General features: G+C 35.5%; 1 protein-coding gene across 1 annotated transcript in view; it reads right to left on the bottom strand.

Annotated features, from left to right (window-relative positions):
- The window catches only part of LOC134546272 (uncharacterized), a 30873-nt gene extending 7779 nt beyond the window's left edge, over nucleotides 1-23094 (bottom strand). The window contains exons 1-5 of the mRNA XM_063388980.1: nucleotides 23018-23094; nucleotides 15020-15101; nucleotides 13872-13941; nucleotides 8259-8332; nucleotides 94-244 (exon numbers count right to left, since the gene is read on the bottom strand). Coding sequence (XP_063245050.1) covers nucleotides 94-244; nucleotides 8259-8332; nucleotides 13872-13941; nucleotides 15020-15070 — 346 coding nt within the window. The 5' untranslated portion in view covers nucleotides 15071-15101; nucleotides 23018-23094. The remainder of the gene's footprint in view (nucleotides 1-93; nucleotides 245-8258; nucleotides 8333-13871; nucleotides 13942-15019; nucleotides 15102-23017) is intronic.
- Nucleotides 23095-26939: the final 3845 nt, after the last annotated feature.

The following is a 26939-nucleotide window of genomic DNA, read 5'->3' as shown; positions in this document are numbered from 1 at the left end:
TGTATGTCATAGAACATCAAGACCTGTATGACATACACAGTGTAAACCTGTTTTAGAAAGGCATTCTAGACGTGTGTGTTGGCGCGCACGCACCTCTGCAGACGCAGCGCACGGTCTGGTTGAGGTCGACGCACTGCAGGGCGTTGCCCGGGCCCTCGCCCATCACCAAGGTCAGCATCTTCTGCAGGTCCAGCCCCTCTGCGCCCAGCGCCCCCAGCCGCCGCAGCAGGCAGTCGTACACGCACTGCCGACAAGAGCGGGTCTCTGCTTTCCTCCGTGGTCACTTCTTTCCCCATAGCTTACCCCAAGCCACTTCTTTTCCCATTGCTTCCACCAAGCCACTGCTTTCTCTCATGGCTTCCCTCAAGTCACTGATTTCCCTCGTGGCTTCCCTCGAGTCACTGCTTTCCCCCGTGGCTTCACCCAAGTCACTGCTTTTCCCCATGGCTTCCACAAGTCACTGCCGGATGGTCCCTATGGGCCTGGGCTATTTATTCACCTATCTTCTCTAGTCTGTGAGGTGGTGAACTACCGCAGCCACACTGTTTTTATGAATAAATATCAGTTAATACTAATGTCAGCTAAAAAATATTAATCATATTTACTAAACATTTCTTACAGCAGTGATAGAATTTTCAAAATAACCTATAAAATATCATTTAGATCTTTTGCTTTTACTTCATCCCAATGGTGACACTTTTGCATATGCGATACGAATAAATAAATTGGTACGCATGTAGGCAGATTTACTTAAAGGATGAAATGTAAGTAAATGTTCCGTGATTTCACAATTAAAGTAAATTTGCTGACTTTTCGACGAAGATTTCACCTGAAATATACGAAGAAATCTCCGTAATTTCTGACAACTGGATCTTCGTAGAAACTACGTGGTGTTACACCTTCCGAGTTGTTTTTTTCGGTATAGACAGGATAAATACACGTGGAAGAAATAATAGGGTTTCTGCAGTAGTTAAAACAATGTTTTGATTGCTTTTATTACACACCAACACTATTTTTGTGGATTCGTGTTTAAAGCAAGTGAACTACACACCCGTAAATTTACGAACATAACGATATATTTACGAAGATCTCTGGATAATTTGTAGTCAGCGTTCTTCGAGAATTTAAGTGTTAAATATTTTTAACAGTGCAATGACCCCGACGTAGGCTTGAGTCATTTGGCACGCTCTGTCATTTGCCTCCGTAGCGAATATTAAATTCACTTTATAACCCTGTCGTTGATGAAATATCTACTTGTCTCAAATCTTATTTAAAAGAGGGCCATAGAGAAACATAAACATGTCAAAAATCTTTAGTTAAATTTTGGTATCAGATATGAAAATCTAAGTAGAAAGAGTTTTTTGATGTGTATATGGTATATTTGGCTTTTGGTAAGAGTAATTTTGTGAATGGAACGGAAGTCACATGGAACGAAAATATGTAACCACGGTGCTGCCATCTGTGGCGGATGGCGCGAAACAAAGTTCACAAAGCCAAAAGGAAACTTAACAGTATTAACGGTTTGATGAATTTTAACAAGATGTGCAGTATTTTAATAAAAATCTTCTTCGAAAATCAGGTCCAAATCCGGGGTTATGTATTTTTTAAATTTTTTCTCGTTATTATTGTATATTTTAAAATTTATGTATGCAAATGGAATGATTCGGAAGTCGACGAAGCTGCTCCTGGCAGTGAATTCTAGCAGCGGGTGTGGAAAATACGTGTGATTCAAGTTCAGAAATTTAGTTGAAAACAATTTTCTTATATATTTATCATATAACAAATTTAAATTGAAAGAATTCTACGTTAAATTTCGTATCCGATTTTCGTATTATACATACGTTTATTTGCAAAATGAATTTGATAATTACTGAGGTTAGATGTTACACATCATTGGCGAGTACTTAAAGACTCGCTCACATTTTTTTTTTTAAATTTGAAGTTTGCACACAAGAAAATATGACATTTTGAACAATTACGCATATTATTTGAATTTACTTAATTTTCATTTTAGTGTTAATCTTGTTACATAGAAACATCCGTATGTAAACATAATTCCAGAATCTCTACGGTTGACGTAACGTACGTTCCATGACGCCCCAGTAAAATCGTGGCTTTCGCGAGTGAGCATTGTTAAATCGGCTTACGTACGTCGGGTTCGCAATACTCGCTTTTGTTTCATTTGTTTCATTTGTTTTATCTTCTCGCTCTGTTCGCCACCGCGACGCTGAAACTCACAGGCGGGTGCCACTTAAACGCAGCGCGAGCTCTAATTAAGAGAAGATAAGCACCCGAGAGTTGCGACTAGCTTTAACCTGCCCGTTCTAGCAAATCAGTTCTACTACCATGAAGCGAGTTCATTGGTCTTCGCTTCATTGGAGTTCGCTGCGACACCATTGGTTCTAGGGTATTCGGAACCGTAACCGATTTTCAGAACCGGGAATTTAGGTACTAGTCTTCAACGGAATAAAGAATTCCCGGTAGTACTTTCGTTACTAAGTACAAAATTAAAAAAATATATAAACATTTGTGTTACAATTTTTTAGTTTAATAGTATTTACTTTATTCTCAGACTTACTCTCAATCTTTAACTTCGGGATAAAACACATTTAAACGAATAATATGACAGAACTATTAACTTAAACTTAAATAAAGAAATATGGTTATTTAAGGACCATTGGTTTGACAACCACAGGCACACAGCAGTCCGAACACCGACTGGCGACTGAGGAGGCCGGCCCGGCGCGGCAGACTCACTCCTCTCGCCTCGCCCGAAACGATCGCCCCGCCAGAGGAGGATATGAAATGCAAGTAACATAAGCGCGCAGTAAAATAAAAACTTAATTTTATTCTGTCGATGTCAAGTCTCGAAAGTATCGAAAAAACAGGAAATCAATTTTAAATTACCGGTTCTTTTACTATATTAAAAGTACCGGGAATTCCCAGTACTTTCGAGCCGGGATTTCTCGGTTCTGAACCCTAATTGGTTCCCAACTCGGACTTTAATGCCGATGCGCCTACTTAGACAAGGATCACGTAAACACTTAATAAATAATTAGTTTAGCAAGTTCGGGAGAAGTTTGTTAAAGTTTGCTGCTAATGCAGGAGTAAGTATATAATAGTTCCTCCGGGGACTGGAGCCAGAGCGTCGAGCCGGAGCCGATGTCCGCCATCTTGGCTTGTGATGTCACGGTGGCCATCTTGGATGAAATTGACATTTGATCTTGACATTCATCATTTGCGAAAATTGGCCGAAATTCGCCGAAATTTACAGGTTTTGAGAAACAAAATAATCCGTCAAAAAAGCAGAAAAACTCCCCTATTTCGAGGGAAAAATTCCCGTTTTGAGAGAAAATTTTCCGTTTTAGTCCTCAAAAAGTGTCAGAGACTTTAAATGTCCTCAAAGATGCTTAAATTCCTCATCTACAAGCCTCCAATAAACCTCTGAGGACATTTGAACCAGACCTATAGGAGATCTTGGCCGCCATTTTGGATTATGACGTCACCGTTGCAATTATTATTACTGTCGTCATCTTGAATATCTGTAATTATCATCGGAAAAAATGGGGACATTTTTTAAAATTTATAAATATGGAAGTAATGCAAATTTTAATAAAAATCTCTCCATCTTGGATTATAACATTAGGTCTGCCATCTTAAAAACACATTATTACTATCCAAAATTCAGAATAAAAATTAAATTTAATAAATAATGTTTAATACAATTTAATAACATTTTAATTTAAAACTTTACATCATGGAGTCCTTGGTTCTAACCAGGTGAGGACAGAATAAATTTGGCGATAGATACTTCCTCCATGGAGGCCACGGACATACTGACGTGCCAACACTAATACCAATATTATGGCCGCCATTATGACGTCACGACCGCCATATTTTTTCGTCTACTGGAGGCTACCAACGTGGATTATGACATCAGAGTCACCATCTTGTTTTCGACTTCTGGAGAACACCATTTTAGATTATGACATCGAAGTCACCATCTTACTTTCGTCTGCTGTAGGCCGTTATCTTGGATTTTGACATCATAGTCGCCATCTTGTTTTGTCTTCTGGAGATCGCTATCTTTGATTATGATATCACAGCAGTAATATTGTTTTCTTCTACTGGAGACCGCCATTATGAATTATGACATCAGAGTTCCAATCTTGTTTTCGTCTGTTGAAGACAGCAAATATTTATTTCCAGTACTTGCTACCAGAAGCACTAGTATGATGTAGTAAACACGTCGTCTGCCCGAGTACACTGCCACCATATTGGTTTCATTTTTACCTGCTAGAGTTCATTAGTATACCGTCACATTAACTATCTCGTTGGTTATCTTGGCCGCCATCTTTAAAATCTGTAATTATAAGGCTATAAATCAGGGAACAATTCTAAAATTTATTAAAAAAAACTGCTGATTAGTATACTGATTGATTCGGTTGGTTCCTGTCACAGGTTCGACAATTGATGGAAGCAAAAAATATTTTACATAAAAAATATTAATTTTAATCAATATTGTGGAAAGACCTAAAATAGGCTTAAATTCCTCTACTACCAGCCTCTAATAAGCCGATGATGACATATTAACCACCACCATCTTGGAAATTCGTAATTATTTAGTTAGAAATTCAAGAAAAATTCCAGAAATTATCAAACGAATCACTCATTAATATACGAATTGATTAGATGGATTCCTCTCCTCGTTTCCATCATTTTGGCCTCAGTAAATCATCTCAATTTTCTGTCTTGGTAGCTTCAAATTATTCTATATTGTTCTAATTTTCTTAAAATCTGTTATTGCTGTCATGGTTTCCAGTAATATTATTTAAACCTTCAGCCCGATTAACAGAAAATCAATCAGAGAATTTCGTAGGAAGATCAGATCCTTCTTAACTCTTCTTATGAGACTTGTCATCATTTTCTTCTTGTATTACTGTAAATTGGTGGTGTTTCTTCGATGCTGGAATCTCATTACATTTCAATGCAGTCGATATATATGTCCAAGTGTGATGATTTATGGGAAGTTAGTTTAAAATCAATTTGATAATTTGTACCGAACAGACGAACAAATAGACCAGAAAGCGAGTTAATAAAAACGAGGTAAAATAAAATACAGAGGTAGGTTTCATGGAGTAAAGACGTGATGCATCATCTTGAAATTTTCTATTTCACTTTTTGCTATGATGGAAATTTTGAGTTCACCAAAATTGTAGGCTTGGCAGGGCGTAAATTATGTAAACCATATTTATATTTTGCTGCATTTTAAATATCTACCAACATACTTCATTCTGTAACCGTCTTGAGGAATTTTCATTTTGTTTACTCTGTGAACTACCACTAATCCACGAATGTTTACCTCCACGAGTGTCCAAAGCTAAGATCGTTGCCCTGAAAAGACATAACATGTAATTCTTGAATCGCACAGCAAGACGTGGTTTAATATTTGGCTATTTCCTCTTAATAACGTCACAGTTTGAGTTTCACACCGCAAGTGCATACATTCATACTGTATAGTGCGGACCAAAAGTCTTATGATCTGTTAGCACCATTGTGAGAAGCGTGAGAGGTAAGCAAATACTATAAAAGTCTAAATAATTAAGAATCTTGGGAGAATTCTTCCTGAAGTTAATCTGTCAATAATTTATTTTATCGCATATCCTGAAGTCTCAAAATTGTGTTAAAGTAAAAACAGAAGATCTAAATAATTTTTTACAGTTTTATTTTGAAATTGCTATCACTGTAGTAAGAAATGTTCAGTAAATCGTATTAATTTGTTTTAACTGATATTATATTATTGTAACTTTAAACTTTTTCAGTTGTGAAAGCAAAATTATATATATATATATATATATATATATATATATATATATATATATAACAGAGTGAATTGTTCTGGTGAAATTAATTTAATAAATTTGCTAGGAGCAATAAATTGTTTACAAAGTAGAACAGCAGCATTACTTTGCGTAACACAATACATATCATAATTGTACAAGTCTGAAGAATGCTTTTAAAACGCATACAGCAAAATAAAATATCACAAGAGGCAATTTTAAAATTGAATTTCCCGCAATTCTTCAAAACAACTCTCGAGAGGCAGCGCCAGTTTCCGTGGTTTCCAGGATTCACCGCTAAACTAGCCGATTGTCCGGTATTGTTCTATAGTATCTGCGTTAAGCGGGACGGAAGTGGTAGTTTATGGACCGCTGAGGTGTGGCAAAGAAGGTTGTAAAGCTCCTTAAGCATTGAGTAATTGTTAAATATGTTTACGAGCGGTACACTGGATACTCGCATCGGTGTCATTACAATTGTTAATGTTTTAGATTAGTCTATGTTTAGGCAACCGGGTCGTGTCAAGTCGGCCCTTTTTTGGTTCCGTAGGAGAAGCCTAAAGTTCACAGGGATTAGAGCCACTTCGAAAGGTTCCGAACTTCTTCGATTGCCGATCACCTGTGGAATATTTAAATATTTTAACGGTCGTCGAGTATTTTAAATAACCCTTACATAACTTAACCAACATTTCTTTTTAATTACGATAACCTAACCTAACATAACCTTACCTAAGCTACCCTCCCGGAAAAATATAACTATTATTCATTACACTGACCGAACTTAACCAAGACTTTTACTTCGGTAAACTTCAAAACTGTTCGGGTAGTAGTCGTGGCTTTCTTCACTGTGAACTGTAGGCTATAAGCTCCGCAGGTTTCCTACTACGAGATATATACAGTAAGCTCCATTGTGCCATTAGAAAACAAACTCGTGAGAAAAAGATTTTATTGACAGTTTTAGTTTACAACATACATACTTCACATTGACACATAATCACCATTCAGTTTCAAACAATTTCCGTAACGCTGTACCGTTTCTTTAATCCCTCTGCATAGAAGTTCGCCTCCTTGAAATAGAATGAACGCCTTGGCCATACGCAAAGCGTGAAGCCTACATACAGGCGCCTAATAAACATCTCCGAAAACATTTAAGTAATCTCCGTACTCGAGTCGAAAAATGATGGCTACTTTTTTTTTTGGGACCAAAATGGCCTCATTTTGATTGATTTAATGAAACATGGGTCAACAATTACAGCAAAAATGATAAAATTACAAATTTCAAGAGGTTTAATTCCCAGGCAGTGAACTTCTATGCAGATGGGTTAAAGAAACTTGTAGAGCGTTGCGAAAAGTGCTTGGAACTGAATGGCGATTTAATTGAAACGTGAAGTAGATATGTAGTAAATCGAACGGAGGTTACTTTAGGAATAGCCCTCGTATCTTGCTGCGCACCGTGTTTCCATCGAACTATGACGTTCAGGTCTGCAGTAGTTCGGCCTTTACTATATGACTGTGCAAGACCGTGGGACATGACGCAGTGCATATTTAAATCATATATCAACGTATTGCAGCGAATGTTTTGTTTTTGCTATGAAACTCGGGCCATTTGAGAAGTGGTGGTCATATCTCTTCATCTCTAAATAATATAAAACAATTCGATATCCACGTACGTCTCTTTGTTCACTTACTTCTGCCAAACGGCACAATCATTTAGAAAGGTTTTTATGTATAAAACATTCATATAAATTTAGAGATAGCAGAGAAATCACGATGTTTTGTAATTAAGTTGCAAAAAGACGCTTCTAAGGCGCTTACATAGCTTACGTTAACTTATACATAACTGATTCATAAAGTTATTGTACTACAGTATCATCCAAAGATGATCCGTAATAACCATCTTTATCTTTAAATATTGGCCAAAAATGTTATTTACGAATATATTTTGAACAACATAGTATTAAACATTATTCAATAAATTATATAAGTTACTCGAAGCATTTAATTTATATCAATACTAACCATTAAACCACATTACTTAAATAAATATTTTTGAAAAAACACACAGATTTAAAAGTTACTCGTAACCAAATAAATTATGATTTACTTGCGTAGCGAGACTTGCAAAGCTATTTTGATCGACATAGTATTAATCATTATAAAATTTAAACATATTAGTTACACTAGACAATCAATTTAGATCAAAACTGTTTCGTACACCGTAGAATTTAAATGTAATACTTTTGAGAACATCAAAAGATTGGATCGCATTCGTGCGCAGTCGGTGCGGGTCGCTTGTTGACGCTTGTCACCGCATGTTCCGTGCGCCTTCCAGCCAGCGCGCGCTCCGCGGGCACCAGGCAGCTCGCGTCAGCGCGGCGAGAACACTATCACGGGGGACGGACACGTGGAAGAGTTTCTCACCACTTTCTGGGAGTCTGACGTGTCGGTGGCAACAGCCTCGTTCAGTATCGCAGGCAGGTCTGAGCCGGAGATCTCTGCAACATGCACAGAACCACTTGCACAGAAGAAATTAACACTTAATTATCGTGACAGCACTAAATGTGAACGGACTAAATGCCTACTGCGTCTCCTTAGAGAGCTGTGAACATTTTTGTCCTTCAACTCAATGTTTCCCCTTCCCCTGGCAGTAACTCTTAGTCGTATTAAAAATTGTTTTAACAAATGTTTTTGGTATTACTATTAGAATGTAAAATAACTTAAAGTAAATGCAATGTAAGTCTTATCAAAGGACTTAAAAGAAATTTTCAGTTTTTTAAAAGAATATTTCCCATTCCATTGGTTAGATTTTTCCCATTACCAATTTAGACCAGGAATTTCGATCTCTTTATTTTGAATATCAGTCTGGAAGTAACTTGCACAAAATCACGGCAACATGAAGAGTATATATACCATACATAACATAACTTTAATTATTTATATATCTATAAACCTTTGAGTTGACGATAGTTTTGGTTTCAAGGGACCACGAAACGAAATACTGAATATAAAGTTTCTTGAAGTCTCACTATGATAATGACTTTCTTTGAAATCTAACTAAATATATTGCAACTAATCCTGTGCATAGATAAGTAAAATTAAACCATAGTGAAAAAAAAAAACAATATTTAATATTACAGCCTAAGGATTGCCACTAATTGCACAACTTTTTTTTCTAATTGAATGTTGGGTTGATTGAAAGAGCTATGTTATATATTATTTTCACTCATTGTTTACTTTCAATGGTATAATTTTTTAATTATTAATACTTTCAAACCCTACTTTTCCGTTTGCACACAATGACATTCTGTGGTGTCTGTGCTTGATTTCTTGCACTGTCTGACAGATAAAATACAAAAAATACCAATATAGATTTATGTAAAATAATCAGGCAATAAATCTGCCGTAAAAATTTGTTACTAAATATTAACAACTATGTATTTAAAACATTTTTCAAGTAAAATAATAATACCAGCCTTCGTGGCCACCAAAGTGTTATTACTACGCGCTGGCAACGAGGCTTGCCCGCCGGCTGACACCAGACTGCGAGAGGCGCCCACCCCTCTGAGATAAGCCGATTAGCGCGACGCCTCTCTACCTCCCTCGAGGGTTCGGTATGTTTCCAGAGCCCCGTCTGCTTGAAGTGGCCTAATCTGGACGCCTTTTTTCTTGGAGCTTCGAGTGTTAAGTTGGGGATTCTGATGACGCGACACTTCGTAAAGCTACAGTACATTCACAGAGTCGAGCTGATAGGTATATAAACGGGGTGGATGACCCACGAGAGCAGCGGAGAGTAGAGGGTAGTTGACCACTTGGCGAGTGATAGCGGGCGACGAGCGACGGGCTACATGTGTGCAGATCGGATCAGCGAGGATCAGAGCTTCGGGGGACGGTGTCACGGCGCAGCAGTCTTTTGGGACAGAGGTGCGTGGTGAGAGACGAACAGGAGAGAAAACCACGGTCTAGCTGTGCTCCAGTTTGTACATAGTTAATTCCATTTGTGGATAGATATTTTAATAATTGCATTTTTATAGTTACTGTTTACATATACGATAAATAAAACTACAATTTATTAATTGGGCGATCCTTTCCGAACCTGTTTTCTAATACCTAACAGTATTTTACTGTATGGTTATCAGCTATGAATAGTTTGGTGATCATATTTATAGTTGTATATCGGGTAGACTGCCGGAATGTACTCAAGTGAAGATATAATCGCGCAACTTATCGCCCACTGTAACACTGGAAGTTCTGAAAGGCACGGTGAATGTACTAGTATTGAGCAGGAATTCACAACGTGCCTAGATAAATGTGTGCCACGTTTAGAATGATTGTAGGCCGAATCCGGATATTGTAATACAACGATGTGTTTCAACTTATGTTCTATGTTGTAAAGCTCTGTGACTGTGCTGGCTCTGTGTTAGCCCCAGAAAATATTACGAATGTGAGGCACTGAGATTGGTAATCATTAATATCATAGGACATATACATATACGCACATTATGAATTCCTTATGGGGATCTACTAACTGTGGCCATCATTTTTCATGTTTTTGCAATGAAATCATTCATTTTATACGCGGTTTTTTTAAATATGATATATTTCAACATTTGTAAAAGGTCTTTTTTTTATTTATAAACTTCAGCATTGGTTCAATAAGCTTAAATAATGTAGTAACCAATTGATGTCAAACTACATCCCACCAATTTCCCTACTCCCTAAATAAATTAATTGATGTCATTTCTGACAGTTTTATTCCAAAACCACTATACGCCCTTCAGATGTGGCATAACCTTTGCTTGAGGGTTTGTCGGGTTAAAGCAGTCGGTCTCCGCACCCCGTCTCAAATAAGTTGGCCCGTCCCTTGGATGATAAGAAAGTAAGTTTTTTTTTTGCCCGAGCACATTTTAACCACATCAGAGGGTAGTGGTGGAGAAGTTGGCGCAACAAACAGTTTTTTTTTTTTTGCCATTTACGTGGTTGATGTATCCACAGCCAACCCGGGAAGTCACCAAAGTGTTGGCTGAAGCGAGCGTCTCTCTTATTTACAAAGTCGCTCGACCGGGAGCGAGCAGAATAAAATCAGTCAAGCATACATGTTTTACCTTCTCCTTTGTAACGAGCAATATTCCTTCGCCCCTTGGCATCAAGCCCTTCGCTTCAACGTTTTTTCTTATTTCCCTCAGAAAATCAATGTATCACCGCTGCCCAGCATCAGATGAATACTTTCACAGTTCACAGACAAATTCTGCTGGAACATCTGACATGTATACATAGAAAAAGAAAACTAATGTGTGAGAATTATTTAAAAGTGTCTGTGGAGAAAACATTAAACTTTAATGCTAGAAGTCTTACTAAATTGATCAAACTCACTTGGAACTGATATCTTAAGATGAAAGTCTTAGATTAAAGAGCATGTTATCTGTTTTTAAATTTACTTGAGATATTTAAAATTTTAATTAAATATATGTATTCTACCGGGGAATTCCACTAATTTTTGTACTGTTCTAAACTGCCATTAATGTGTCAAACATAAGTAATACCTTGAGTTTATACATTTATATACTCCATAAAGTTATTTTACAAGCAATTATGCAAATATCTCGTCCATATTAAAAAGAGAGCTAAAAATCTGGTATTACTTAGCTTGTGTAGCAACGAATATTTTCTTTACTGGGGTTAATTTCTTGGATGAACACAAACTTAGTAAATGAAATCGACTTTGCAACACATTTGGTTAATGCTTTTATATATTCTCTATATTGGGTTTATTCATGCGGAATACATTCTTCGACTTATAAAATTAATTTTGTCTAATTTTCAACATTAATTATTTATAAGTTTATTTGTTATTTTATTGTAAGAGAAATATTTTTCAAAAATAAATAAATTTGAGTGGTAATGAGCAAGTGTGGTAAAACAATCACTACATACATAACTATTTTTCCATTTTTTGCTGATGTGGTTTTCAAAACTAACGCTCTGCAGACTTCAAGGGCGGAGTTAGGAATAAAAAAGAATGTAATCATGGTTTAAACAGTTTTTGTGATTTAAATAGTTTTTAATGATTTAATATTAAAAAATTTCCTTCTTTAAGGTAGAGAGTACACATCGAGAGTGTTTTGAATGTAATAAAATAGTGTCAATTAACAATATTATTACAGTCGTAGTAGCTCATGTTTCCCAGAATTTATTATTAAATTAATTTATTATTAAACTCCAAACAATCATGTGAAAAAATATTTGTACCAGCCAGTCACTTTTAACTTCCGGTATTTCATTAAATTATAATATAAGGTTTAGAAATTTAACGATATGATACAGTTATAGACTTAGGTATATTGTTTCGCCTCCCTGCCCTCAGATCCCTGACATGAGTAACTCGACACATTTCAAGCAACGAGGAACAAGGAGATGGCGATGTCGAACTGCCACGTTAGTGCTCCATCTCCTCGGAGACGTTCTCCGGGGGAGAGATGCAGCTAGTGCCGGCCGCCCTCACGTCGCGCGGGTTACTGCCGGCGACTACACTGGCTGCCCGCAAGTGTGGTGTGTCGCTTTCCCGCGGCAACAACTCCACACAAGGTTCTACTATATATCATCGATATTTTTAAAAAAAATGTCATTTTAATCTTCAGTCTTATCTAGGTGGAGATGTATATCCAGTTTGAAAGTATTTATTTTATAAAGTATTTGTAAAGTATTTATTTCTCTATATTGACTCATTTTCAAAGTAGGTAAGAACTGATATTTTTCTTTCAAAGTAGGAAATTATATAATTGTTTCCTGATTTTGTTAACTGTGTCCATTTTATAGAATTTCATTATAAAATCGAACTTAGCTTATAATACATTTTAAACACCTAGGTAATTTTTGGATGTAGCAAAGATATTTTAAACACACAAAGTTTTTACGCTTCAAGCAAAGCAAAGTGATACTGAACTACCTTTGCGAGATAAAATAACGCGAAGATTGCTGTACTAATTAGTAGGGAAACCTTGGCTTTAATAATTACCCTGAATTCTGCGCGTAGGCGTGAGGTTAGCTTTACAAAGCCAGCTTGCTAAAATTTGAAAACTAGATTCCTCGAATGAATTAACATATAAGGTTTTTCTTTAAAGTACTAAAAAAAAATCTGCCTACATTATGTTTCGGATCACATCTGGTCAATCACACACAAAGCATGGAAGCACATTGAGTAAAAACTAACATAACATGCCAAGAAGTATATATATTTTCTGCTTAATGTAACAGCATTCTTCATTGTAGGACTGATCAGTATGACCTGATAGGTAGTAGAGTTGGTAGGTTTTTTATATACGAGAAGTAAGTTGGAAGTAAAAAAGCCATCACTTGGTAAATATTTGCAATACAATATATATATATATATATAAACTAGTTTGATAAAATAAGTTTTTTAAAAAAGGTAGGTATTCATATGACAGAAGGTATACCCACTAAACTCAAACGTAGAAATGGAAGATTTCTCCCATTATATATGCTAAAATTGTAATACCGCTGATATATTTGCCGATTCTTAAAAAAACATTTAGATCACACCAGTGTTAACATGCATCTACAAAATAATATAAGTAAGGAAGTCTAGGTACAGTAACCGTCTTTAATTATACAGTTACAAATCCCAGTAATTGCTATCATGTAACTAATTACTAAGCCTTATTTTCCGTAAGAAAATACGAAAATACGCCAGCGAAATGACTAAGCTGAATAAAAGAAAATAAGCAAAACATTTGTACATTTCTTAAACGAGATATGATACTATATGATAAATTATTTCAGAATATAAGCATGCCTTACACTTTGAGCACATAAAGATTTTTCTGTAACATACTAATTCACACTATGGAATAGCGAATAAACCATTTACTAAAAGATAAAATATGAGCACATATCACATTTTGAAATTTCTTAAATTTATGAGGCATTTTATCTTCATTTTGTTTGTGTGGCAATCATGATACATCCTAAGTTCTTAGCTTATTGATAATCATCCCTTATTTTAGTAAGAATACGTACTCATATTAGCTTGGTATTTTGAGTTGCAAGTGGTGAGTTCAGATTTTGCTGTCGATGCTATATCCGAGACCTGTAAAGTAAAAAAAAAAATTATCTGTTCCCCATGCATGTTAAAATTAAATGTTAATAAAATGAATGTTTTAAACTTAATACTTACACACCAGTGTTAAATTAAAAAGTATTACAATATTAACATTCAGCACTGTATCGATTCTTATTCATTACACGAATTTTGAAATAGATTATGAGTATTGTCAGGACAATTTTTAATATATGTGAAAATTAAGGTTCAGTATCCATTTATTTTTAGTTTGATGTGGGTTAAATTATTTAGGTTTCTCTCTATTCTAGTGCTAAGTTTATAGAAGTTGAGGCCTTTGGAAAAATATATGTGTGTGAGTTTGGAAAATATTAAAGAAGATGATTTGACTTATGTGTATTAAGTAAAACTGTGACATAGTATGTAGGAAAACAGAAATATGTAATGAAAGTTATTACAAAAATATAAAATATCAAGTTAAATTTTATTTCAAGAAGGCTCATAAAGACAAATTTTGACTTTTTATTTCTTTATTGTGACCATAATTTATAAGTTTTAACAAACCACTGGTGCTCACGAACTTTATTCAGTAAAAAATATTTTTTTAAGTTATTCTTGCAATGGGGAATTTTATTCAATTCTTTAGACACGCCCCATTTCTGTGTCCATGACAAAGTGCAAAACTACAATGGCGTATGTCCAAAGAATATGTAACTGCTTAATTAAAGTGTGGCAATAAATCACCAGCTAGTCGGTGGTACAGAATTGGTAAAGTTTTATACCTGGTAATCTTTGTAAACTTTATAAATATTTGCACGATTGCACGCACTTAATTACATAAAAGGTTTAGATTTTACATTTATGTTAAATGAACCATGCATACTGCTATTGATTGTTTGCTAAGCTTTACAAAACAACTGACAAAATTTGATGTTTCAAAAGTCATTCGTAAGCTGGCCCTTTTGTTAAAAACATGCGTGTAACCACTGAAATATTATTTATTATTGGTTCTAGAAATATTATTATATTTTCTAATGAAATGTATAACAGTGACGTCTAGTGACGCGTGAAGAAGGGTCCCTTGAGCGTTCTGTGTATCAAAACTTACCGCCGAAGATGCGACAGCCAATATTGTAATGATGGTGAAAATTAAATCCATTTTTTCTCGTTGACGGCTGCAAATATACTTCCTGTGAAAAAGAAAATTAAATTCAGTTGTTCATATGGTTTTTTAAAACTTTATTGAAAACCCTATGTTATAACGTCTTAAGGAAATCAAAGGGCAAATGACCAGTAACGAGTTTTTTTTTAAACAAACATTATTCATCACAACCAAAGGTATATGACGAGAGTAGAATACCGTTTCTTATCAACTCTTCCACTGATTGCTTCCAAGCTGACTCGCTACTTGGCATAAAATAAAACAAACACCAAACGAAAGGCTAGTAAACATATGCTAATCAAGCACTCATATAATCAAAACAAAATTTTTAATAACCTGAATTCCATCTTTAAAACCTGCGCTGGATTCCAAAGTGTTATCATAGAACATAATTTATAGTTAGAATACTGACAACGCTGTTTGTCTTTTAAATAAAATATCCAAGTCTGTAGTCATCAACTTGCGATTCTTCAGCAAACTAATCATTTAAAGGACTGGACGCGAAGTTTATGTTAACAAATCATTCATCTTAAAATACCAGTTAATGCCTTGTTAATTGCTTGGTTTTTAGATCTAAGCTCTGTCCTAATAAACATTAACTAACTTCACTCACTCGCTGAATACTAAACCCCAGCAAGTGGTTCTGGTTTACAAGCTGGCTTTCTACTCGCATTATCGACGTGGCTCATTTGATGTTAGCGACTCGCCCAACCGCAGTCGAAGAACTCGTAGCACACTCGTCCCCTGCTCGTCCAGCATCGTGGCGCCTTATTGGTGCTCAACACAGACGACCGCCAATCGCGAACCCGCCGTCGCTCGCCTTCTTCCACTCGCCCCGCGAGTGACCTCGCGGCTCTCCTGAGCCGAGCTTTCCATTCTTGGTTCCCTGCTGGTTGAACTCGGGCAGCGAGTAGCACTGGCTCGGCGAGTGGCTGACGCGTGTGGTGGACGTAACCGTCAGGATCATCACGACACGTTGGCGGTGATCAACCTTCGCTCGCCGAATCGGGCCCTGCTGCTCCAGTCTCGACAGTCAGACTCGAACCAGCGACCCCCTGGTAGGACTTCGTCAGATGACACGCCCACAGGCTGGTGTGGCAAACTTTCCGAGCTGCTGGCGTGTTCTGATGAAGACAAAGAGCAATGGCGACTTCTTCCGAGCAGTACAACAGCCAGCCTTCTTCGGCAACTGACTACTCAATCTAGAACGACGTGGTAAACATCGATATGCATCTATATGTCAATAAATATACTCGCTCGACGAGTAACCAAAACGTTCTGGAACCAACTCCCCTCTCTGGGAAGCTTTACCCTTTCTGGGGGTAAGCCGAATGCTGCCTTCATATGACCAGAACCAGTGTTGTGTCCAATCAGCGCGCAGCGCGCGCTCTCAGGGTCCATTCTCTCACTCTAACTGCGTGACTCACTCGGTGAGTTCGCGTGAGTTTCCGGGCTCAAAATTGCCACTTAAAATCTATTCAAAATGAACAAATGGCAAATTCAACATTGCAGCGAGGCTAATAGCTTACACGCATGTGCTGATCACTTGAAACTTTCCGATTTTCACAATTTTAAATAAAGCACTGCAGGACAAAGTAATATAAGTACAAAAAAAACAGGTTTGATGGAAAATAAGAAAAAAACAATTCAGTAACTCAAGTTTCTGGCTTTTTTTTAATCATTTAATGTATCGTATTTTAACTATAAGAAAACGTCGGATGAACTTATATCCGCCTATTGTTTCTTGACAACTTTACTCGAAAAAAGGAAACGATTAAAAAAAAAAAAAACATTTTGGCACTGAGATGTTTTTATGTTTATAAATTTATAAATATAGTGTGTTTAAGTGGTCAGTTCTTTTTGGAGTCTAATTCGTTGAAGTACTTTCTACCAACTTAATGATTTGTGAATCTGGCAGTATATCTGTTGAATAATATGCGTTACATGCAGTAAATTTTTTTAAACGTTGATTTTGAAAGTGGTTAAACAAGTCTGGAGGGTTTGTTAAGTCTAAATTTGTCGCATTAATAATCTGGTTATTTTGTCATTAATAAATAGTTCAAAACCCTAACTAATATTTATTTTTTAATATTTCTTGAAAATCACTCGTACAATATTAATGAAATTTAAGCACTTGAACTTGGTCTTCAGCATGACACGCCCATTCACGAACAGCGGGTCAGTACTTCAGAGGCTCGGAGCTCGCTATAATCTTCAAGGAGTCGTATTTGTCATGTCTGCGTTTAACTGCCCGAAGCAAAACTGTAGCTTCGTGTTTGGAAATGGAACTGCAGCTAAAAAGGGAGGTTGGTTTGTGGCAGGAGAGGCTACATACATGATTTTCAAAAGTTCCTGAAGTGTTCTTTGTTTTCCTTCAAATGCGCTAAGTTAATTTTGTCATTATTTTTTTTATTATATGCAGTGTATTTGAAAAACGTTACTTCTAAAATTAAACTGGATAATTTTTTTTAACACTCACAATCATAAATATTTTATTTTTACCTATATCCATATTTTGTAATGCTTATTATAAAACTCTGTAATATTTCCTTTCGTAACAATTATGCAATATGTAACGAACTTCGATTCTTCTAAATATTGCAATAAATTCAATAACGCAAAAAAAATTTTTTAAGTATCATTAATATTTGATTAGAAAACAAAATAATTTTAATACAACTATGGATATTTATGCATCATAACAGTGTTAGTTTTAATTAATTACGTACTGTACCATCCATATCTAGTGTCATTGCCTATTTTTACAAACACATAATTTTATTTGTTCACTTTGGTGACTTTTATTCATAAATTTTCAAATTAGTTACTGAAAACCCTACTAATATTTGGAATGTGAAGGTGTGTTTGTTGGTATGTCGTTATTTCACGTAGAAACGGAGCAACGGATCGACATGATTTGTTTTGCATAGAAATAATTTATGGGCTGGAGCATCATACAGACTACGTTTTATCCCAGAAAAATGCATGATTCCTGTTGAATTTATCTGTAACTTAATTCTGTATATACCTCTTTACGCCCAAATGGCTAAATCAAGCGCAATGCAAACAGTGAGTGTTTCTATATATCCGCCACATGGTTACATGGTAAAGTCTGGCAATTTATGGTCCTCCTTGACGAGACCCATCCGCTCAGTTGAACTCGTCATTTATAAACGTCACAGTGACGAAGCATTCTGGAGCAGAACTCCATACTGCACTGTGAGCATTGTGGCCAACCCCCTTTATACCGGGGTAGTTGAACACGTCCGCACCCGCCACGCCAGTCCCGTATACGCGTCTCTACCGACATATTGATAATGAAAGTGTAGTAAAATTAACTTAAATAGACGCGCATGGACTGGCTTAAAATTTGACCAGTGCGCAAAAGCAATCATTAACGTACTAAATTGACCGACAGCCCTGCTAAACTTATTGTGATAGTTAACATATATATAATGAATTACCAGAAATAAAATGACCAGCATTAAGTACGGTAAAAAAGGAAAGCAACCTATAAATCCAATTCGTGATACCATTTCAATTGCTATAATTAAATTTAATGTACGTTGGTGACATTCGCATACAAACACTCTTACACTATACTTAAAATAAACCAAAGTCCTATAAAGTCTATTACGGAGGAGGGGAGGGTGGAAAAACGAAATAGTGACGTCTAGATAGTTCTACCAGTAATTTCCATCGCCGCACTCTGTTTTAAACACGTTGCCCGCAAGTCAAACCAGCGGAACCAAAAGTAACTAATCCAGTTCTCACACTTACTTGTTCTAGAGGCATACCTCTGTAGTCGGTGTGCGGCGGGATCGGATGTAAACCCCGCTCACCTTGTAGCGCCTGTAGCATCGCGCTACATTGATGACCAGTGCACTAGGCCCACGATATCGCATTCTCATACACCACGACTGGTGTTACTTCGCCGAGGGTGTCGTGGCATTACCGTCATCTTCAATATTAATCACGTAACGTCACACTCGTAGCTCATCGCTGAAAAGCCAATTCTCGTCTCTGCCGGATAGTTCCGCGGCCCGCGGTCAACACACACTAACTGACCAAAAACAGCTGACCGCCGCCTCACCTCTCACGTCAGCTGACGTCACCCCCTCCTCTACTGCCACCCCTCACTCCGCTCGATCGTTCTGGTTATTTCTAGCGGTTGCCACTACCGAATAAGAATAATAAGCGTTCAACAAAACAACAAATAAATAATTTACATACACCATTAACTAGTATAATACTATAAATAATATTATAAAACAATTTACTCATCTTAAAACAACCTTTACGCACCATAAAAGTTATAATAAAAATCAAGACGACTGAGGCCGCCACAAATGGCCTCAGCATTCAGTTATTTACTATAATAATTCCCCCTCCCCGCCCTATGGCCGAGCGGTTGAATGTCCGCGCAAAGCACGCTGAGAATCTTGGTGGTAAGGAGAACGCGGGCTAGATTCCCCAAAGAAGCAATTTTTGTTTTCCAGAACCTCTTTTCGAAGTCAATTTTACTAAGAATTTCCCGAGATCACGCTCTCTGGTACTGTTTAAATCACGCGTTTTCGTCACAGCTTCACGCTCTCGCATTTTCGATTCGTTCATCTTACAGAGCGCAAAATAGCGAGATTAGTGTGTTGATCACTCTGCAGCAATAAAATTGAGTCATAAGTATAAGAGATTATTGTATACCAAGGATACTTAAAACATGATCCATGCTCGTAAGAACTTTAAATAGCATCAGACTTGTTCAAATATATATATTTTTTCCATTTGTGAAAATATTTAGCTGTAATTTTACTTTATAGTTTGGTAACTAAATTTACTCTTTATCTATTTCTCTAAAAGCCAATTAAAAATACTAATATCTTTCAAATTTTTTTTGTGCTGGTCATGGTCTCAAGTGTCCTTAGGTTACACTAAATTAAATAATGTTAATTAGATACTATCTATAACTCAATTTATTGTTGTTCAAAGATACTGCATGTGTGATTTGTCAGAGGACATGAAATAGTTCTCTCAAGATGGAAAGCGCAAGACCATATTCTCCCTCGAGAGGGCTCTATGGATTGATACATGGTTATAGTATCTCAACCACCTTCCCGTCAGATCTTCTGGTATGAATATTGGAAACGTAAAAAAAGTACAATTTAAATGGTAAACAACGTATCATATTATAATTATTATCGTCTTTATTGGTGGCAAAATAAGGTTATATGCATTTCTTACATTGAAACAATTTTTTTGCTATTACATCATACATTGAAACTAAAAGAATAAGGAAAACAATAACATAATATAAGATACAATAATTAATAAGATAGAAAACAGAATTAAGTTTTAAGTTCATTTTCAAAGATACAAGGTAACTATTACAAAATTTAACCACAACGCTAAATTAAAAGTAAATTAAAATTAATCATAGGCATACACACGCTAGAAATTAATCAACACTTAAAAAAATCCCCCTTTGCCAATACTAAATAATAGTCAGTACTACATTAAAACCAGTCGCTCACACATTAACACACAGATATAAGAAGACGGTAAGCCGCGAAGTGATCATCGTAAGTAGGTGTTCCAAATATGTTTTTTTTCAGCCTGTGTTTGAAATTAGCTAGAGTCTGATTATATCTAATATTTAAGTTTTAACATATAATTTTATTTTTTAATAACTTTACAATTGATAATTTACTATAATACATATCTACTACGTCTCAATAAGAACAGCTTGCATACGCTCTAGTAAGCCATGAGCAATTTCCAACGAGCGACAGCAGAAGGGGCGGGTGCTACCTACCCCCCCCCCCTGAAAACTTGTCCCTGGTCGCGTGGGGAAAAGGAGGAGGGGCGACCACTTAATTCCCATCTCCTCTCCAGGCCGGACCGGCCAGCAGAGACAGCTGGACAGCTGGACAGTGCGACAAACCCAATATAATCAGAGAAGCTCGCCAAGAGTAACTAGCATACAGGGCCAGGCATTCGTTACTTCACACGGCGACTACAAGCGCTCAGAGCGCCTCGAGAACATTCGTACCGGAGTAACTAATTGAGGGATTACGCGCAATGCGGTATAGCCACATCTGTAAAATTATTCAAACTATACCATACAATTCATTTCTGTGAAATATATTTATTTTTATTTTTGTGTAATAAAGTGTTTTGCGTGCAAACATTTTAGTTTATGTTTAAAACTCTAAAATCTGGTTATGAAAAATTTATGGTTTTACATAATTTGAATTTCAATATTTTCGTAAATGTTCTTGAATGATAAAACGAAGTAAAATCACAAAATACCCTTATTATACTATAAGAGCAAACAACGTAGTTATAAAGCAGTGTAATATAGGTACCAAAGATATATTTTTCCTGAGTTTGTTTATGTTCCAAAGCCCTAAACACCATCACGTTGCTGTTATTGAGAAAATATTGTCACCGTAGCAATGCAGTAAATATAATATCGAAATATTTTACAATCCACCGACTGGACGTAATTTTATTATAACGCAAAATTGCGTAACATATCTATCTGCAAACAAAAATAAAAAAGTGACTAACTGAAAATAAAGAAAAGCTGAATAATATGAAATCCCTGTGTTAGGAATTTATTTGTACATGAAAAGTTAATTTGAAGTAGAGCAAACACTGCAATTGTTAAGATAATGAGTGAAGTTTACTTTTTATGCTGCAGTATTCCTAAAGTACATTGAAGAAAGTGATTGAATGATAAAAAAGGGAGTTAATGATGCGCAGTAAGTTTATTTACACCGGACCCTTTAGTTCACTTCATATTATTTTCCTAGTTAACGTAGACTTTAAAAAAATTTGGTGGTTGAATTTCAATTTTTACAATAGAAAACTACAGGCAAATAGAGAAGAAAGAGTTGTTTCCCGAATTCGGGAAAGTATGTATGTGTAACTCAGTGTCGTTTATCAAACAACAGACAAAATATAACAAGGTGGAGATGGCCACTGTTCACAGGGATGAGAGCCACAACCGAACAGTTCCGAAGTCCTCCGAAATTTGTCGATCGTTCGTGAAATATCACCATGTTGCAAGGATTTATATATTTAAGGGTCATAGAGTAATTTAAATAACGCTAAACTAACCTAACCTACCAGCCCGAAAAAAACAATCAATTATTATTTATAACACTGACCTAACCTAACCTAACCTTACCCTTTTTTCCGGTAAACTTCGGAACTGTTCGAGTTGTGGTTGTGGCTTTCATCCCTGTGAACTGAGGGCTACCCAAACAAGGTTTTTGCTTATTTGTTACGTCTCTATCTCAACGTAATGATGTCAACAAGGTCAAAGGAACCGAAATAACAGTGGCCAAACTAGCATTTCAACGCTGATACTCAGGGATGCCGATTGCAGCGTCTTACCATTGCACCGTTACACTACTTTCTAACAAGTTTAATTATTTGCAGATAATATGAAAAACGATCATTTAAATATGCAACACAGAAAATCTGTTGTCCATAAATGAATTTAGAAATAATTACTGACAGAAAAACAAAATGAAAATAAATTTATAGGCCAAACAACAAATAGCAATGTGAAATTAACATTAAATGGAATTTTGTTCATGCTTTTAAATTACTTATCTCTGGTGTTGTTCAAATTAATAGGTAATTGAAGGCATACCTTTAATATAAACATAAATTAGTAATTAAAATGTTCATTAAAACATATTTGAACTAAACACAAAAATTTCATCGAGAACGGTGAATGTTTCTGAAAGTAAACATTGAAGTTCATTAAATTAATCATCTTTGGGGGAAAAAAGAGCACAACATAGAAATAGCCATCTTTGATGTTTCTGTTGATGTGCGAACTGTTGCCATTCGTACTAAATTATAATCACTCAGGTGCAGGTGCAGGATTACTTTAGTTTGAATTAGGTTTGGGGAAATAATTCCCAGGCTTACCTTACGCCGTCAGGTCTCTACTGAAAGCGACGAGGGTCCCGCGGCCTTAAAAGTGTTCGACCGCGTTTTAAAGCGAGGCGCGTCTTTAAATGTCAAGCGAGGTCGGTGAAGTTCCTAAACCAGTTTTACCAATTATCTCACAAAGCTCCTGACACTATCTTCATATGGAAAAAAATAGGTCGGCCTTCGAAGTTAATGAGTAACTTTACGCATCGTGAGCTTTTTTTATTTTCTACTTTGTGATAACTCTGTTCTTGAAGTTTACTTGACTTAAAAAATATTTTTGGTTGGTATTTAATAACAATTTTAAAGATCCCCTTTTAATATGACTAAAGGCTCTAGAATTTCCTTCAAATTATATAACCTTACTTTAGTTAAACAGTTTGACACCCTTTCTTGCTTTTCTCTCTTACCAACTCGTAATGTCTCGCAAGAAACGATGTTATTCACTGCTAAGGTGGCAGTAGGTCTTTTTAAACTCAAAACATATTAGAAAATATCGTAACTTCACAGCTCAAAAGTTCATCGCAGTATTATAATAACTCTATGTACCTAAAATGGAAAAAATATATAATTTTATATAGATTCATCTTGTGTCACGCGGTTCAAGATTCATTTCAGAATTGATGCTTCATTGCTTAAGAGAACTCATAGAGTAAGAGGCGTAAGTACTTGTAAAATTTTCTTGGGGTTTGGTAGTTGCTATTGAAGCATTTAAATTGGCAAATGAGATTTTTCCTTAGAAAAATTAGGCAGCATATTATATGTTTGTTTCAGTCTATAAATATGCTGCCATAAAGTTTCGTATTTGGCTATTACTGTTGCCACTAAATGCAAGTCTGAAAAAAAAAAATTCACATTTACAAGAAAATTATTTACACATAAAGGAATGTGTTTTGTAGGGGGGGAAATGCGTATCAAAATAATTGAAAAATAATAACCACTTTCATCGATTCATTGCAGACAGCTAAAAAAATCATTGAAATGATTAAACGTTCATGATAAAGTTTCGCATATTCATTTCGATACGCCTTTATTGTATAGTTATCTGGGTTTGAGACCAGTCAAGTAATCTGCAATGTTACGATAACCTTATAACGCAAAGTAAAACAAAAGAGGAAAGTTCATACTTGCTTATGACATGGTTGAGCAACATCAGAAGAACTCGAAAATGTTGATACAACTCTTAAAGGCTGCACAAGACGAGAACAGAGACCGACTCGGAAATAGAGACGCGGATATAACTTCTTAAGAGGTACGAAGCAATTTCCTGTTAGATTATAGCTTAAACCAGAAGTTTCTTTTGGCAATATCACAAACTTGGCGATTCACCGAGCATTTTTTTTTGTTGAGTTTATAGACTAAAATCAATTTTTATTCAGGCCAGGCAAACAATGTGCAGTGCTGACTGCATTGACCTGAAATGGTTCCTTTCTTGACTTGTTTTACAGTGAGAGATTGATGATTAAAAAATACCATATTGACGTTCCATTCAAAATCACATTAAAATGGCCACTAAATAGAATTGAAAGAAATAACAACAGTTCATTTTATCACTCCAAGTGTTCGTAATATCATCTTGTATAAGTATCCTGAAATTTTATTTTCTCACTACCAAATAAGGTGGAAACATGCCCTAACAACTTCAATTAAGGTTTAGTAATAAACTTGGCGAATATAGTTCATTTCTTATTAGTGTTACTAACAGGTGTGATACAATAATGTTTTAAACAGGTGCAGTAAACTTTCTCTAGATAAATGCCGTTTAGTTTACAAGCGAGCACGAAACCAAATAATATGACTGATATTAGAGCTTACTTATTAAATATCTCAGTCATTGCGTTAGTAATGAGCTAGTGTTTTAAGTCTAGAAATGTCTGGAGCAGAATAAAACTGCAGTTTAGAACTGCAATGGTTGTACAAAAAGACTGATGGCCTAATCCACTCACCGAAAGGCTTTTTAATAGAAACTTCTCGGCAGGGACGATTTTCGATGGTTGGTTGATTGCTGGATGAGGAAAGCAACCACTTTAAAATAAATGTGGTTAGCGGCTCAGTAGAATACTTGTTTGATTGAAAGTTGACGAGACATTTGACGGTTTTAATACATACGTTTTCACTAAAACGTTTTCGTATGTGCATATTAATTATACAAAACATATTTGTAGCATCGCAGAATTGTAATTTGAAGTTTTGTATCATCTGTTTTGAAATAAAACTGGTAGAGATAAAAATGGTTTCACACATACGGATTTCATAGGCAAATTTTGTTGTGTAGCGATGGAAGAAGATTCGGAAGAATTAATAAACCACATGTACAAGTTTTGTGAATTATTCTTAAGTCTAAAAATCCGTGCATGATATTTTGATACATGGGCAACCACAGTTCGAAAAGTACACTAGCCAGCCAATCTCGAAATAAAAGTCTTTGGAAATTTAAGTACAATTCATCAATTTATATACTACTTATTTTAATTTCATTCTGACCAAGGGTGCAGTAGCTTATCTGGTAACCTGCCTGATTGCCACACAGACGCTCGGGTGTTCATTCTCGCTCATGGTGAATTATCTTTCATAACTTAAAATTTTTTAAAATAAATATTCTGTTTACAAATCTTTGTAATATAAATATTTTATTATATTTTATTGTAATTTTATTACTTTATATATATTTACGGTAATATTTCAATATAAAATTATAATGTGTAGGTATAAAAATATAGTATTAAAATATTATACTGACCCTTTTTATTAAAATGTTGTTTTAAGACATCCCATTTAAACATTTACAAAATATTCTGTTGAAACCGGTTTTGCCCTGACCTGAACAGTTGCGTTTCTATCAGTTTCTAAGGTTTCTATTGTAAAGGATAATGGGGAAAATTATTTTGCAACTCCACTTTTGTATACATAATTTTTCTACAGTTTGATGATTCTTATTTCTCTAACAACTCTGAAAAACGTTCCAGTTTATTCTTGAATGAATGAAGTTGGTTTTAAAATACATATATACTTCAAGAACGTTGTTCGCGTTAGCAATAATATTTTATTAAGTGTACAAGATGTCAAAAAGGGTTTTTTTGCAATGTTTTTTCACGATAATTATCTACTATGTTATTATTTGTAAAACGAGTTATATGAATAAAGTTATTAATAAAAATTCCAACGTTTTAAATAATATAAATTCTATTTATAACTATCATTAAATACAGATGATTATTTTATATTTTAAAGATTGATTTGTTTTTTAAATTATAATATAACACATTAGCTAATAAATAAAAAATATTGATATTTGAATTATTAATATTTGTAAACAGTTGATTTATTTTTTAAAGATAAAATTATTTTTAAAAATGTAACCGTCAGCCGGAAGAGAAACCCGAGCATCTGGGCGATGAGCAAGTAAGTTACCACCCAGGCCGCTGCGGCGCTGGTCACAGTAAAACTTAACTAGTGTATACACCGTGCTTAAATTTTCAAGGCTTTTTTTATATGAATTTTCTGATCAGTGCGTTTTATTATTTCAAGGGGTGAACACCCTAAAGGTATGCTACTAATACACCGAGTCTCATCCCGAAGTGAACATCCCAAGTCGCGTCTTCCCATTGTTAGCAGATCCTAGGAAATGTAGTGCAGTGTTGCCAGATCTCTGCCGAAAGCGGAGGGAAACAGGCTCCCAGCTGGCAGTTACTCGATAGGAGTTCATGAAGTACGAGAAGTGGAGCGGCTGTCAGGTGAATGAGAGTAGACTGCTCTTTCGAAAGACGACTCTGAATTCGGCCCTGAATGAATTTGTACTTAAATTTTACAAACAAACTTTTTTTTAGTTTTAAATAAGCATTATTGTAACCACTATCATTAGGATTGTCGGATAACGTCAAAAATGTTTATACATTTTTGCTCTTTAGAACGTTGTGAA

This window comes from Bacillus rossius, chromosome 1 (genome assembly GCF_032445375.1).
Source record: "Bacillus rossius redtenbacheri isolate Brsri chromosome 1, Brsri_v3, whole genome shotgun sequence".
In the NCBI taxonomy this organism is placed as follows: domain Eukaryota; kingdom Metazoa; phylum Arthropoda; class Insecta; order Phasmatodea; family Bacillidae; genus Bacillus; species Bacillus rossius.
This window is presented reverse-complemented; position numbering and strand designations above follow the sequence as displayed.